At 41.2% G+C, this 14,670-nt stretch overlaps 2 protein-coding genes across 2 annotated transcripts in view; one reads left to right on the top strand and one right to left on the bottom strand.

The window, feature by feature from the left end:
• The window catches only part of qtrt2 (queuine tRNA-ribosyltransferase accessory subunit 2), a 67,409-nt gene extending 65,129 nt beyond the window's left edge, over positions 1–2,280 (bottom strand). Inside the window, exons 1-3 of the mRNA XM_084325687.1 lie at positions 2,145–2,280; positions 1,399–1,609; positions 1,243–1,298 (exon numbers count right to left, since the gene is read on the bottom strand). Of these exons, the coding sequence (XP_084181813.1) occupies positions 1,243–1,298; positions 1,399–1,601 (259 nt within the window). The 5' untranslated portion in view covers positions 1,602–1,609; positions 2,145–2,280. The remainder of the gene's footprint in view (positions 1–1,242; positions 1,299–1,398; positions 1,610–2,144) is intronic.
• Positions 2,281–2,774: 494 nt separating this feature from the next.
• Positions 2,775–14,670, top strand: part of ccdc191 (coiled-coil domain containing 191) — a gene marked incomplete at its 5' end in the record, with an annotated part of 59,119 nt that continues 47,223 nt past the window's right edge. The window contains 3 exons of the mRNA XM_084325855.1: positions 2,775–2,783; positions 4,891–4,929; positions 5,667–5,802. Coding sequence (XP_084181981.1) covers positions 2,775–2,783; positions 4,891–4,929; positions 5,667–5,802 — 184 coding nt within the window. The remainder of the gene's footprint in view (positions 2,784–4,890; positions 4,930–5,666; positions 5,803–14,670) is intronic.

Here is a 14,670-nt window from a genome sequence, read left to right as displayed (position 1 = left end):
GCCTCTCCCTGAACGTCAGCAAAACAAAAGAGATGATTGTGGACTTCAGGAGGTCGGGGGTCAAGGACTACAGCCCCCTCAGCATCGACGGGGCACCGGTTGAGAGAGTGAACAGTTTCAAGTACCTCGGAGCCCACATATCCGAGGATTTGACATGGACCACACACATTGACAGTGTTGTGAAGAAGGCACGACAACGCCTCTACTTCCTCAGGCGCCTAAGGAAGTTCCAAGTCAGTCAGAAGATCCTTAGGAACTTCTACTCATGTACAATAGAGAGCATCCTGACTGGCAACATCACCTCCTGGTTTGGGAATAGCACTGCACAAGACCGTAGCAGACTACAAAGAGTGACACGTTCAGCCGAACGCACAATTGGAGGGGGGCTTCCCACCCTCCAGAACATTTACAACAAGCGGTGCAAGGGGAAGGCTAAGAGAATTATTAAGGACTCGAGCCACCCGAACAACTGCCTCTTTGAACTGCTGCGGTCAGGCAAGCGATACCGGAGTCTTAAGGCGAGCACAGAAAGACTCAGAAGAAGCTTCTATCCCCAGGCCATCAGGCTGCTAAACGAACAATAAACACTATGCAACAACCATCAAATGCATACAGCACACACACCCACACACTCACTTAAACAAACAACAAACTGCAGCACCCACTCTCCACACTTTAGATCACACAAACACACTTTATATTTATTGATAAAGGATTTGCACTACAACTCGTACACCTACTGTAAATTGTACCTAAATTGCACCTCATCCCATTTCTGCCTTGCACTATATAGTATGGTATATTAGTACACTGCACAGTATTGTATATTATATGGTAACTCAGTTACGTCTATTCTGCATCGAACATTGTACATATGTCTATACTGAACACTGTGACCTCATTTTTTTTTACTTCTAATTTACATGCTATACTATGTTATTTTATTTCATACTTATCTTGTCTTGCACAGTCTCTGGAGCGTAACAGTAAGAAACATTTTGTATAAAAGTATTCTGTACTTCTGTATGACAACTATTAAAGAAACTTGAAACTTGAGTTGTGGACCCGAGTTCAACCAAATGCTCCAGGGTTCAATTCAACCAGACAAAACAAGGCAGCTGTGAACGTGTCGTGAAACAGGTGCAATGGATTATCATCATCATCATCATCATAAATGAATGTGTTTCATCTTATCATCTATTATTCTTAAAAGCGCATACCATTAATGGTTTATTACAGTACCTGCAAACTTCCTGAATCCACCCTTGAACTCTTCCAGTACTTCCTGATGTTCTGCACTGAAGGGAAAGCAAGGGAGAGAACAGCGATGAAGAAGAGAACATCCTGGCATACAGATTGTATGCCGATACAGGTGTGTGTGCCACGGTGGGGTCTTACATTGTGGACAGGGTGAGCTGAGTGACTGATGGGAGGCTGCTAAGGGTGTGCAGTGTGTCCTGGGTGAGATGAGGTACAGTGCCACAGCGTGTGTACAGCAGACACCCTGGGACCTCCAGAGAGTGCTGCCCTGTCTTGCCGAGCCCCGTCAGGACACCCAGTCGGCACCCTCCCTGGACAACACGGGACAGCTCCAGTTTCATCTTGCTGCCTGTAGCATGAGCAATTGGAATTACTGTGTGGTTTTCCACGAAATTACACAAAGACGGCTATAGTAGCCATGAATGAATGAAAACTTTATTTAACAGATTGCAGAATGGGTACAATACAATACAATATCGTGTGCATACATAGAACGGGTTAGCCTAAAGTGTACAACAACTAATACCCACATTAACAAGAAGTTGACAGGCAAGATGTATTTGCAAATCTGGTATGTCATAAATGTATAGATGTAGCAGTACTGTCTATCTGTATGTCATTATTTATGTCCTAAATGTTATGAATTGAAAATGGGGCACCCTGATGTAAACAAGACGAAAGTCTTTCTCTGGTCTGCATCCCCTTAACAATTGTGTGTATTGAGCCGTACTGTATTGTACCCATTCTGCAATCTGTTAATAAAGTTTTCAATTAATCAATCAATGCAGCATTCAACATGATGATAGACTATGATAGTAGCTAACGCGTTAGCATTAGCTAACGACGTTATGCAGCTGAATTGTGCTCACGTGCTGTTAACTTACGTCTCTCAATGCTGGGATGTCAGCGTTTAGTGGTTTTATATTTCCAAGTGAATGAGCTCATGTGAGTTTGTATTCAAATCTCAAATTTTTCAATTCCACCAGTGTTGACAGCATCTTTTTTCTACTGTTGTTAAGGCACGCAGCCTGCCGACACAATGAAGAACTACAAGTCGCGAAAATAAATCGTCATCACTACCCGCGTGAAAACTACAAACCATGCGCTGTGCCCGAGCCTCCGTTTCTTTTTCAGACTTCGTTTTCGTCTACGTAATATAAAATGGTGTAACGTACCAAATAAATTAATAAATGAATTAAATAATAATAATAATAATAATAATAATAATAACTTGTTTTCGGTTACATACCGGGTACCTCGTAACTGGGGAACTGACTGAGAGGCTCACGTTACTATGGTTACCAAAGAGACTCTTTTAGTTGCACGTAAGTTGTATCGGGATTTGTAGTCTAAAATGCTTAATTCTGGCCGACGATAAACACAGGAAAGTCGTTAATTTACTGCAATACCCAGAGTACTCGGTCGGCTCTCCTTACAGACTGCTTGTGTGTTCAGCGTTGGTAGCTTGCATGGTTGATTGTAACATTTGTAAAAGAAAATGAATGATAAAAGTTATGTCGCGAGTAGGAGGCAACAGCAAGTTGTTAGCAAGATAGGGAACATGACACGAAGATGAATACACCATCATACCATAACATAATATTAATGGCATCCCCAAAACACAATCCTCATCTCTCTACGACGTGGAGGAGAATCGCCAAATGTAAAACACCAACAAAGAAGGTAAATTAAGATTATTTTCTAGCCACCAAAGGCAACTATGTTACACCCTACATTCCTGAATCCAAAATTCGATTGGTTGATTGATTGATTGATTGATTGATTGATTGATTGATTGATTGATTGATTGATTGATTGATTGATTGATTGAAAAGTGTATTAACAGATTGCAGAATGGGTACAGTACAGTACAGTACAGTACAGCTCAATACTGTACATACAATTGTTAAGGGGATGCAGACCAGAGAAAGACTTTCGTCTTGTTTACATCAGGGTCCCCCATTTTCAATTCATCATAACATAATATGACACACACAACATACAGATAGACAGTAGCCTACTGCTACATCTATACATTTATGACATACCAGATTTGCAAATACAGTACTGTTTGTGATACAAAAAGTGTCCAGAAAAGAGTGTATATACATTTGACATAGAAACTGTACATTGGAGGAGGTAGGGGTGGGTGGGTGGGGAACACTGCACTGTACATTGGAATACTGACAAAGCCATACTTGGTCATTTACTGTACAACTGGGTTAGGACATTTGTAGGGGCCAGTTTCGAATTGCAGTCTCTCGTAGGTGTTCTTTGAGAGTGTTTTTGAAAGTGGGTAGTGATTCACATTCCTTTACAGCTTTGGATAGGGCGTTCCACATTGATGTGGCATAATTGCGAAACGTGTTTAGTCCCTTGTTTGAGCCGAATCTGGGTTTAACATGATTTGTGGAGCTCCCTCTGGTGTTGTGATCGTGGTATTCACTGACCTTTGGGAAGTATTTTGACATGTACATGGGTACCTTGGTCGTGTAGTGTATCTTGTAGACCAGGCCCATTGCAAGTTGCTGTACTCTGTCGTCTACTCTAAGCCATCCTAGGTTGTCAAAGTGGGCAGGGGTGAGGTGGGTTCTAGGAGTCAGGTCAAGCAGTAGTCTGACTAGTTTGTTTTGAGATGTTTGTAATTTGGTTTTTAGTGCCTTTGAGGTGCTTTGGTACCATGAGGTGCAAGCATAGTCGTAGTACCCTTGAATGAGTGCTCCTGCCAGAGTCTTCAGGGTATTCTTGTTTACCAGAGAGGAGATCCGGTACAAGAATCGAGTTCGTTGGTTGACTTTTTTTATTACATTGGATGCCATTTTGTCACAGGAAAGATTAGCCTCTAGGATGGAACCCAGGTAGGTAATTTCATCTTTCCTTGTGACAATATTGTCACCCACTGTAACTGAGAAGCCGTCAGTCTTGCTGAGTTTGTTATTTGAACCGAAGAGAATGGACTCTGTTTTGCCCATGTGTAATGATAGTTTGTTATCGGTGAGCCATATGCAAATTTTGCCTAGTTCCGAGCTGAGGTTTTTTTCAACCCTTTTCTTATCTTATTCGCTAATGGAAAAAAGCGAGACTATAAAACTAAACAAAAATAGGCTCAGTGTAATGCCCCACTTGTTTGATCCTGCTCCTTGACACTTTCACTTTTAGAGGGAAATAAATCATAAATTATTCAATGGCTGAACTGTGTTGTATTCTTTTCTATCTACCCTTTCCAGGCTTTTCCTTTTTAGTATTAAATCCCCCTGAATAAAGGAGCAGTGTCCAGAAATGTGGCTGTGTGTGAATTAGTTTACGTCCCAGGAAAGCGTAATATGTCTCACGACGGCTTTTCTCAGATACTCGGATACCTGCGTTGTGGAACAGGGGTGTTTAATTAAACCACGCGTCGTCTTTTCGACGTCTGGGAAATTATTTTTGAAATAATCTGCTGGCTAAGCTTCCCTCTGAAATGATCCGCAGATATTAGGCTGTGCCCTACATTTTCACACTGTGCCTGTTGCAGCTATCTTATGTGAACGTGTCTGATAATTACAATGAAGCAGAGGCACCTTGTTATGGGATCTGTGTCTCTAATTATAACAGCACAACATTTTTTACCCCCCCCCCCCCTAATAACAGGTGCAGTTGAATAATGGCGATATTGATCAATGGATGAAGGTGAGAATAAACTGTGTGTGTGTGTGTGTGTGTGTGTGTGTGTGTGTGTGTGTGTGTGTGTGTGTGTGTGTGTGTGTGTGTGTGTGTGTGTGTGTGTGTGTGTGTGTGTGTGTGTGTGTGTGTGTGTGTGTGTGTGTGTGTGTGTGTGTGTGTGTGTGTGTGTGTGTGTGTGTGTATAATGTAATGTACTATGTGTTACATTATGTACTCATAATGTAACGATGGTGGAACAAACTTCCCACCACAGTCAGGACAGCTAAAATACATACAGTAAAAAAGTTAAAAGAATAAAGACCAAACACTATATCAAATATAAAATATACAAAACTAAAGTACAAAATGTTAAAATGAGGTAGAGAGGTGTAGTGCAAATATTTTAGTAATATATAGATTAAATATGGTGTAGTGTTAAAGTGTTTAAAGTGACTAAAACACACACTTTTCCAATCAATATCTGAAAACAAAACAAACCTTCTTACTGTATTTTACGGTTATGTACTATACTATGCTACTATGCCTGTACTACTGTACCTACTATGCTAACATGTCTATACTACTATTATGTGCACTCAAGCTCTGTCTAATGCTAGGCGAACAATACCACTTACCGTTAGCCGCCAGAGGTGTGACCCCTTCTGCTGACTTGTTGTACACAATTTGTAAGTCGCTTTGGATAAAAGTGTCAGCTAAATGACTAAATGTAAATGTAATGGGATCATTCATTTCTGCGTTCTCAGCGAGTAGAGAGGGCCTCTGAGTTTGCTGTTTCTGAAGTTTTCTCCCTGAAGAAACCGCATTCAGGTATCAGCAGACAAGCAGTGGGACTGCAAGGCACCGAGCAGTTACAAGACCACGACGATGCTTACACTGAAGGTAGGTCGACCCCTGCCACACATAACATTAGACCTGTCCCCGGAGAAGTGATGCCTATAAAGAAAATCTCATTTAGGTTACACAGCAGAGTGAAAAGGAGACCATTGTTTCTTAGGGAGCTTCTTTCACACCAAATCAAATCAAATAATTTGTAAGGCCCGACAACACACGTTAATGTCCCCATGGGCCGGACACGTCTTCTTTAAACAAGTCAAGAAGAAACATCACAATAAATCAAGAACAAAACAAAAACACCATGAAGTCCAAAAAATGTAAAATAAATGAATGCAACACTCCCAGACATATCCCACGCGAAGGTAAGGAAAAACTAAAACCTAGCAATAGGGGAAAAAAATGCACCACAGGCAATGTGGAGGAGAGAAACCTTAGAAGGGCCGTTCAAGGGGGGATCTCCCTTATTTTTTTTTGAAATTTTTTTTTTATTATTTTTTTGACATGACGTAAAACTAGACACACAAACATTAACAGTAAATATCCACAATAAATCACAGGACTATACAGTCCATTATTTGGATCAATATAAATGTAGGTTACCAGATATATACATAATACTTACAATACAATACAATGCATACATATGCTCTTGCTCGTTCTTCTTCCCCCCCCCTCAGGACCCCCCTTGGATAATCCATCCATTATTTCGTTTCTAACCAAGGATTACAATTCATATGCTAACCTTTATTCTCTCCACCACCTCTAACCAGATTGCAATGCTGGCTTCATTGACACCTAAAATTCTTGCGGTAGATATCTCTAGATAAATCACATCGAGATAGGTAAGAACCCATACCTTCCGGCACATTTTATCCGGTTGAATCCAGCGTGATGCTATCAGCTTTTTAGCAACCGTAAGACCGGACAAAATTTGTCTCTTTAGCTGTATAGAGGCTGCTAACTGAGAAACATCATTCAACAACAATACAGAAGGCAGTACAGGTATGGTCAGAAATAAAAATTCTGATAATTGCGTGGTTACTTCTTCCCAGAATATCTTAACAGGGGGGCATTCCCAATACATATGCATAAATGTACCGATATCACCCCTTAGACACAAGGAGCATAGAGAGTCTTGTTTAAGCCCCATTCGGTTCAATCTTATAGGAGTCAGGTAAGTCCTATGAATAAAATTAAGATTAATCTGTTGATGATCCGGGTTGCGTGAGTGACGCTAGTCGAACGTTTGCCCAGACTTCATGCCAATCAAAATCTACTTCCAAGTCTGGTATATCCTTCCTCCAAACTGAGTCTAGGGGAAGGATTCCATACGAAGACGTAAGTAAGTGATGATAAAAGTCAGATACGAAGCCTCTCGATGTCTCCCTTTCATAAAAGAATTTGTGATATCTGTGGTGCTCAAGTGGTATCTTTAATGGGACTCCATGAGCCTTCAAAGTTGCTAATAACTGTATATAGAAATAATAAGTGGAGCTGGTGAGGTTACATTTGTTATGAATATCTTGATAGCTACAGAAACCCCGTTCGTTGAAGATATCTCCCAATGTATGTATGCCCTGCTTTTCCCATTTGGGATATCTGATAGGTCGTTGTGCAATAAGGAGTGCATTGTTATTGAATAGGGGAGAATGGCTATGCCATTTATGTTGGTTAGTAAATTCTTTCTGTGTGTCACGCCATATCTCCCTTCTTATGATGTCGGTGATAGTAGTGTTGCAATAAAACAGGCGAAACAGTTGGTAAGCATGCACATATACGTGTAATGAAACACAAATAAGTGCATGCAATAGCAACTTAAGTGGGTCATTCCAGAATTGGAGGACAATTAGGCATCAATACTTTTGAAAAATGGACCCTTTATTTGATAATTTTCTGTTATGTATTTCATAAAAACAGGTATTAAGGGGAGACACTGCAGGTGAATAGGGTAAAAAAGTTAATTAATAGATATCACAATGAAACTTCCCCAGTTGATTACTTATATTAAGACAAGACTTTTTTGTATTACAAGTTTTCTGAAATTGTATGTTTAAATATGCAAATGAGGCATAATCTACTTAAATATGCACTAATTTGCATATAATTCCAGGACAGAAATCTGAACATTGGATAAAGCCATTTTCAAAATGATAGTTTCATTTTGTTGACATATTAGAGCCAAAGGTTATTACAGAGGGGATTTTGGATATCTCTTTTTATCACTCCATAAATCAGAAAATACTCCATTCAGTCCATTTTTATGGTAAAATTCCATATTTCGCCATGTTTTTAGGAATAAAATGTGATATAAATCAGGGTATGAATGCGATATCAACAAACCCTTCTGTAAATACCTTCAGAACATAGATATGAATAGAACTGGAAGTTTTGGTGTATGTGAGTGCTACTGAAGTGGAGATTTCTGGCTCAGAGTATGAGGAAAAACTGTTAAAACTCATTTTTGGGAAAACGCATTCAAAGTTCTGTATTGTAAAATGCCATACTTTTTTTTAAACAGATATTTACAAACACAATACCTAATCAAACCATTAGTAATAGACAACCTAAACACATGTCTGATAACTGAATAATAATAATAATGATGTTATTGAACTGAACAGAACTACAGACAGGCTACAAACAGTGTAGTACAGTGTAGTACCCCCTAATAGGCAAAACATATTTGAATAGATATCACTATGAAACTTTCCCAATTTGTTATGCACATATAAACTAAGAAAAAATATATTGCAAGTTTTCTGAAATTTATGTTTATATATGCAAATGAGGCACTTCCCCATTAAATATATGCACATTTATGGATGCAATAAGGCAAAATGATGTAAAATAAACAAACTAAATGTGTGTTATTGACGTTTTATTGTCACTAGTTTCATAGAAGACATGTTTAGGAAGCAAAATATAACAAAATCTCAAAATCAACAAAAAAAGTATATTTGACTATTCACCTGCAGTGTCTCGCCTTAAACCATCAAATAATTGGATTCGTCCAGCTCAGGCATCAAAGGTACACTTTTTATGATACGTTTTATTTGTTGTGTGCTATGTTTGCCGCAACCCTGTTACAAATACTCAGGAAGCTGAAAAAAGTACATTTAAAAATATTTTCAATAAATCCTTTACAATTAAGTAAAGAAAGTCACATGCTTACTGAATACTGATTTAATTTCAGATAAGACTTCACTTATATTAATTTAAGCAACTTTGAAATCGATCTTGCCCAACTTTTCAATAGTCACATCTTTCTTTTTACTAATTTCAGTATTTAATTTCAAATATTTGTTCAAATACATTATGCATTTAATCATGCAAACTATTACATTTACAATAGGTTAAACCACTGTGAGCTGAGAAAATCATGTATGATTATTTGAATAAAAATGATATGGCAACAGCCTTCAAATTAGAGTAACAGGGTTGCGCTAAGTAACAGTTACTTTACTTTTGATTGTAGATCATGACATATGTGACAAATACATACTCAGGACCACAGGAATGTTGTTTAATAATATTATTTTATTTTGGGACTCAACAGGATGAGTAGGAATAATACAAAATAAACATGTCAACAAAACCACAAACTGGATCAGAACAGGCCAACAACCTGGCATTCTTGCTGCATTCCTCACCTGAATGAGCATATCAAAAATAGTAATGAACTGATCAATCTTTTAGAAAGCTGATTTTATGTTCAGATTTCATTTTTCGTGGCTGGCCAGAGTATCCCATACCTCTCTTGCTATAGCCATGTGGCGCAAGGTAACATTCTCTAGGGGAGGAATGAGGGTCAGCATATCCTCTGAGGGATACCAGTGGAGATCATCCCTAAATGGCCAGAAAAAAACGGTTTGCCCCCACTCTATGCATACATTTCACTTGGCAGTGAGTCTCATTCACCTCCTGGATGATCCCAGGGTAGATGGTGTGGTCGTACAGCAGGGCACACCATTTCCCCATAACGCCTGGACTGAGCCACTGCACTTCTTCACATACACATGTGCTGTGTATGGGGTCTTCTGTGTGGTCATCTGTGGGATTAAAGCTGAAGATTTTTGGCAATTACACTCCAGATTCCCTGTTGCAGAACATATGCAGCTGACATCGTGGTAGAGCATTTTCCCAGGTGAAAGAGTGACCACCTGGTGGAGCCTCATAGTGGACAGTACGGCTGGAAGGTCAGCTGGCATTTCTTTCACTGCATTATCCACAGCTTGCTCCTGAATGTAAAACAATTTCACTTTTGATTGTTCCTTACTCAGAGCTTGGTACAGGGATAGTGCCGTAGGGATATCAACTCCTTGGGCGACAAGCCTGTCGGCCCTCCTCTGCAATGTGCCACCCACACCATCTCGGACACCTTTTCCATGGCTGGCTTCAAAGTAGTTCCATGATCGTCTTGTAAACCCCCTTTTGAAGATTTCAGTACAAAACAGGTAAAAATTGCCACGCTGCTTGTACTGTGTGCAGGGTCCGTCGCTAAGAAAATGGATGGTTTTCACATCTGGGAGTTTCTCTCTGATTTCCCTCAGGATGGGCTGCAGGTGTTGCCATATGGCAGGTGGTCCCTTCAGTCTGGATGCTGATACAGTGCAGAAGGAGGTAGGGGCAGATGCCTCCCCCACATAGTAAACCCCAGTGTGCAAAGTGGCCTGTTGGTGTGATGCACCAAAATGGACAGCCTGTACTTCAGTGCTGTACTTGCAGCTGTAGTTCTCTGAGAAGTCGATATGGACTGCACATTCATTTGCAGGGAGGTCCAGCTTCAGGGCCCGTGAGAAAGCATATTGCTGCCTGATGTTGTAGAGATGGCGCCTGAACTTCTGGAGCAAAATCTGAAAAGTTTCCACCAGCTCTTCTTGGGAGCATTCAAATTATTTTTTCAAAGTGACCTTTGAGGCTGCTCCAGGATACTTTTTGTGCTCTTTGTCCACAGTGGCCCACTGAAGGTAGGAGACAGATCGGTGGCTCTGTAGTGGCTTGTGAGTGTATAGGTATTGTTGCTGCAGTTCTCACATTCCCCATACATACATTGCTTGCTTGTGGTGTCACACATGATGGCTTGTGTCAGGCTCTCCAAGTCACGTACTTCCTCAGCTACAGCTGTGTGGAACAACAGGGTTCTCCTTAGGGTTGTGACCGAGATGTGTCAAATCAACTTGTTGACTTTGGATCTTGGAGATGGATTGTTCTTTTTCAAACGTTGGAGTCGCTTTCTGTATTTTGCTGCCCTCTGTTCAGCTTTCCTCAACGTATCCTGTACTTTCTGGAACTCCCTGTTTAACTTTGCTTTGGTAGCCCTCAATGTTCTTCTCCCAGCATCACGTTGCCTAAAAGAAAGATATAAACATAAATGCATTGTCACATAATCATTTCACTTGCATGGACTTTTTCCCAATTGTAGTTTTGCACCAAACAAAGTAATTACCAGGATTAGATGGGCCTAATAATTACTGAGTACATATATCAAGTAAATTAAATGGTAAATGGTGCATTTACTGTATAGCACTTTTATCCAAAGCACTTTACAATGTTTTGTAAAAGATTGAATGATATTTTTTTAAATTAAATTACCTTGAAGTCCCAGTTTGAGAGCTGACTGGGTATTCTGGCCTGACTGGAACGTCTGGACTGACTGGGGCATCAGGGCTGACTGGAGGGGTGTTCAATCCTTCAAGTACACTATTCCTGGCATCACTCCTCTTATGAGCCTCCTTCCATTTTTTACGTTGGGCACGCTGCTCTCTCATACTGCAGTCTTTTAGCCTTTTCTTCTTCCCTGTTTCTACACCTTTTCTCCACTTATCTTTCTCTTTTTCTAAGTACTGCTGTCTCCTCTGTTCATCAGCATCACGCCTGGCACGGTAGCGCCTCTGATTTTCAGCAGTGCTCAATGGTGTGGAAGAACTCTGTAGAAATCAATTACATTTCAAACAAAATGTCTATTAACCTTTGATAAAATAATGATTTGGGTAACACCTTACATTAAGTCTGCATTCACTACTATTAGGCACTAATAACATAGTTGTTACTAGTACACGTAAGTACAGTTAGTTACAGATGGAACAAGACATCTAATAATTACAAAGAAATGTGTGTAATTACACATGTTCATGTTCTACTTCTGTAAAGACATACTGCTGAACTGAAGGAGATGCAACCCTGTTACTGTAGTGCAACCCTGTTACTCTAATTATAGTAACAGGGTTGCAAGTAACAGGGTTGCAAATCAATGCTAATGTTAGCTTTTACTTCAGGAAAAGATGCTAGCTGAGGAATGTAAGTTACTGTCAATGTCGAGGTTAAACATAGTTATATGAATAAAGAAAGATACATTTGAAATAAATGTGTCTTATTGTGATAATATGAGTAACAGGGTTGTGTTGGCTAGAGTGACACAGTCAATCAAGGCTGAAAAGATTAGAAAAATATAAAAAGTAGAAGAGAGGACTTACCTTTGGTCTAGCCATTTTGTTAGCAGATGGCTTGATGATGTCATTTCCTGTGTCATGTGACTCACTGTTTTTATTTTTTCCCCTCTATCAGGTGAAATAGGTTATATATCGTATTTGCTTCGCGTCCCGCTCTGAGCCTTATTGAGATACCCCTTATCTCCCACGAACAAATACATGCACCCCACCTGTATGGGGCCCCGCCCCCATGGTGGCACCGCCCATATAACTGTGACTCTGGTCACCAAACACTCTTCCTCTATTTTCGTCCCATCGTACTGGCTGCGTGCACCATTCGTTAACTAGCAGGATGAAAAAGATCAGAGTCATAATGTTGAAAGCTTACCGGAGGTTGCTGGCCCCTGGCATCTTCGACGCATGTTTTCGGCGACACGACGGGCCTATGTTGATGTTCCTCGTTTGATGACAGCACATCGAGGTTCAGCTGTACAAGACTGGCTGTCGGGCCAGCTTGTACTCAGGTAGGCCCTGTGTCTTCAGGCATGGGTATTAGTGTTAGTAATGCTGGTTTGTTTTGTTACACAACCATGTTGTGTGTTGGCGCCGGGGGCAGGATGGTTTGGTGAACGTTCACTGCAGGGAACGGTTTCCAAGCTGTCTTGGGCGTGCTGCTAAAACATCTAATGCTATGCTACATGCTATCGCTAATGCCGCATGCTATTACTACTGCTAATTGCTACGCTGTTCTAATGTCTCCGCCGTGAGATGTTGTCACTCTCCCTCCTCTTGCCCGGTTCATCAATGAAGGTCAGTCGGTAGCTGTTGTGGTTTTTTTTGCTGAGTCCTATTTACCTTTTTTCGGGTAAATGGGTTGACAACAGGGTAGGCCGTGGCTAGGGTTCCTAGCCAGGTATGTTACCTTGTGTTCCGGCGGGGTTTGTTGAACAGTGTTCCCATCTGGGTTGGCGTCGGGTAGTGGGGCTATGGGTCCAGCCGACATGGTAAACATGTTGCGTGTCTGTGCGCAGGCAATTGTTGTTCTGGGTCCCACATCGCCTCGCGCTAGGCTGCAGTAGTATAAGGGCAGGGCCGCCTGGGAGAAATGTGAGGCCCTGTGCGTTTTTAGACGCGAGGCCCCCCACCCCCTGAGGCGGCCCTGTGTAGTGGGCTATTGTTTCGTTTTGTCACTCTGCTATGAGAAGGTGTTGGGGAAAATGTGTATACGAGGGTGGAGGTAGGAAAGGGGTTAGTCTTGACTAGTTTAATATAGGTCAACTAGCAGGGCTCAAAGACACTAGGGCGACAGTCTGGCTGATGTTCTTAAAACAGCCTCAAGATAGTAGATGGACATTTCAGCACATCATATCGTGTGTTCTAATCTTGTGTCTTTTCTCTCTTACACACATACACAGCACACACACAGACACAGCACACACACACAGACACACACAGTTACACAGCACACACACAGACACACACAGTTACACAGCACACACACAGACACACACAGTCGCACAGACATACACACCGACACACACACACATTCCCTGTGTCACAATACACACATACAATACACACACGTCTGTACACAGACGCACACACACACAGACACACACACACATACACACACACACACACAAACACACATATCTCACTCTCTCTTCATGTTCTTAATGTTTTACATCATATCGTGTGTGGATATCATATCTTGCTTATCTCTCCTCATGTTCTCTCTCTCTCCAATGTTAAATCTACGTATCATCTTAATGTACGTCATGTCAGATCTGACATGATGTGACACGTCATCATATCTGTCATGGGGGCAGGACTGAGAGGGGATTTAGGGACAGGCAAAGGGTTCCAGGGGGGAGTGTTTTTGTTCAAGCTGTGGCGATCATCTTTGACCCATAGCTCTTGCTGTTAACGAACTTCTTTTCTTAAATAAATTACCTATTTGTTACAATTGGAAATATCGTCTCCTGCTGTGTCAAACAACCTTTCCACAACAAAGGTCTGTCTTGCTACAGTTTTCTCTCCTCTCAACCATTCATACTGACGGTCAATCGGTATACTGGGGGAGTAGTGCGGGGGGGGGCTTTGTTTACCTTTTTTGGTAAATGGGCTAAACTAGGGCTGGTGTCCTGTTGTGAATATTTTGAATGAAGGCGGGACTAGTTCGCTCTGGTCCGTCTCCCCTTAACTTTGTGTGTATGGGTTTGCTCATTCTACAGTATTTTGTGGATTAGTTCTTTTATTCATTTAACCTTTTCATGGTGCACACCATAGTGGAGGTTGCTGTTTGCAATCACCACTGGTGCTCCGTGTTAACATCAGTCCTTTGTTTTTGACATATTGAAACAATGCCCCGCCCGGCCGACGCCATGGGTGGGTCGGCCTGGCGAGTGGCTGGTGGGCTGTTAAGGCTTGTACCGCCACGGTATGGAATTGGCAACGATTAGAACTGTGTTCGAATTGCTGTTTT

Source organism: Notolepis coatsorum (genome assembly GCF_963971535.1).
Source record: "Notolepis coatsorum genome assembly, chromosome: 12".
NCBI classification, from domain to species: Eukaryota; Metazoa; Chordata; class Actinopteri; order Aulopiformes; family Paralepididae; genus Notolepis; species Notolepis coatsorum.
Note: the sequence above shows the minus strand (reverse complement) of the source record. Positions and strands in the feature narration are given on the sequence as shown.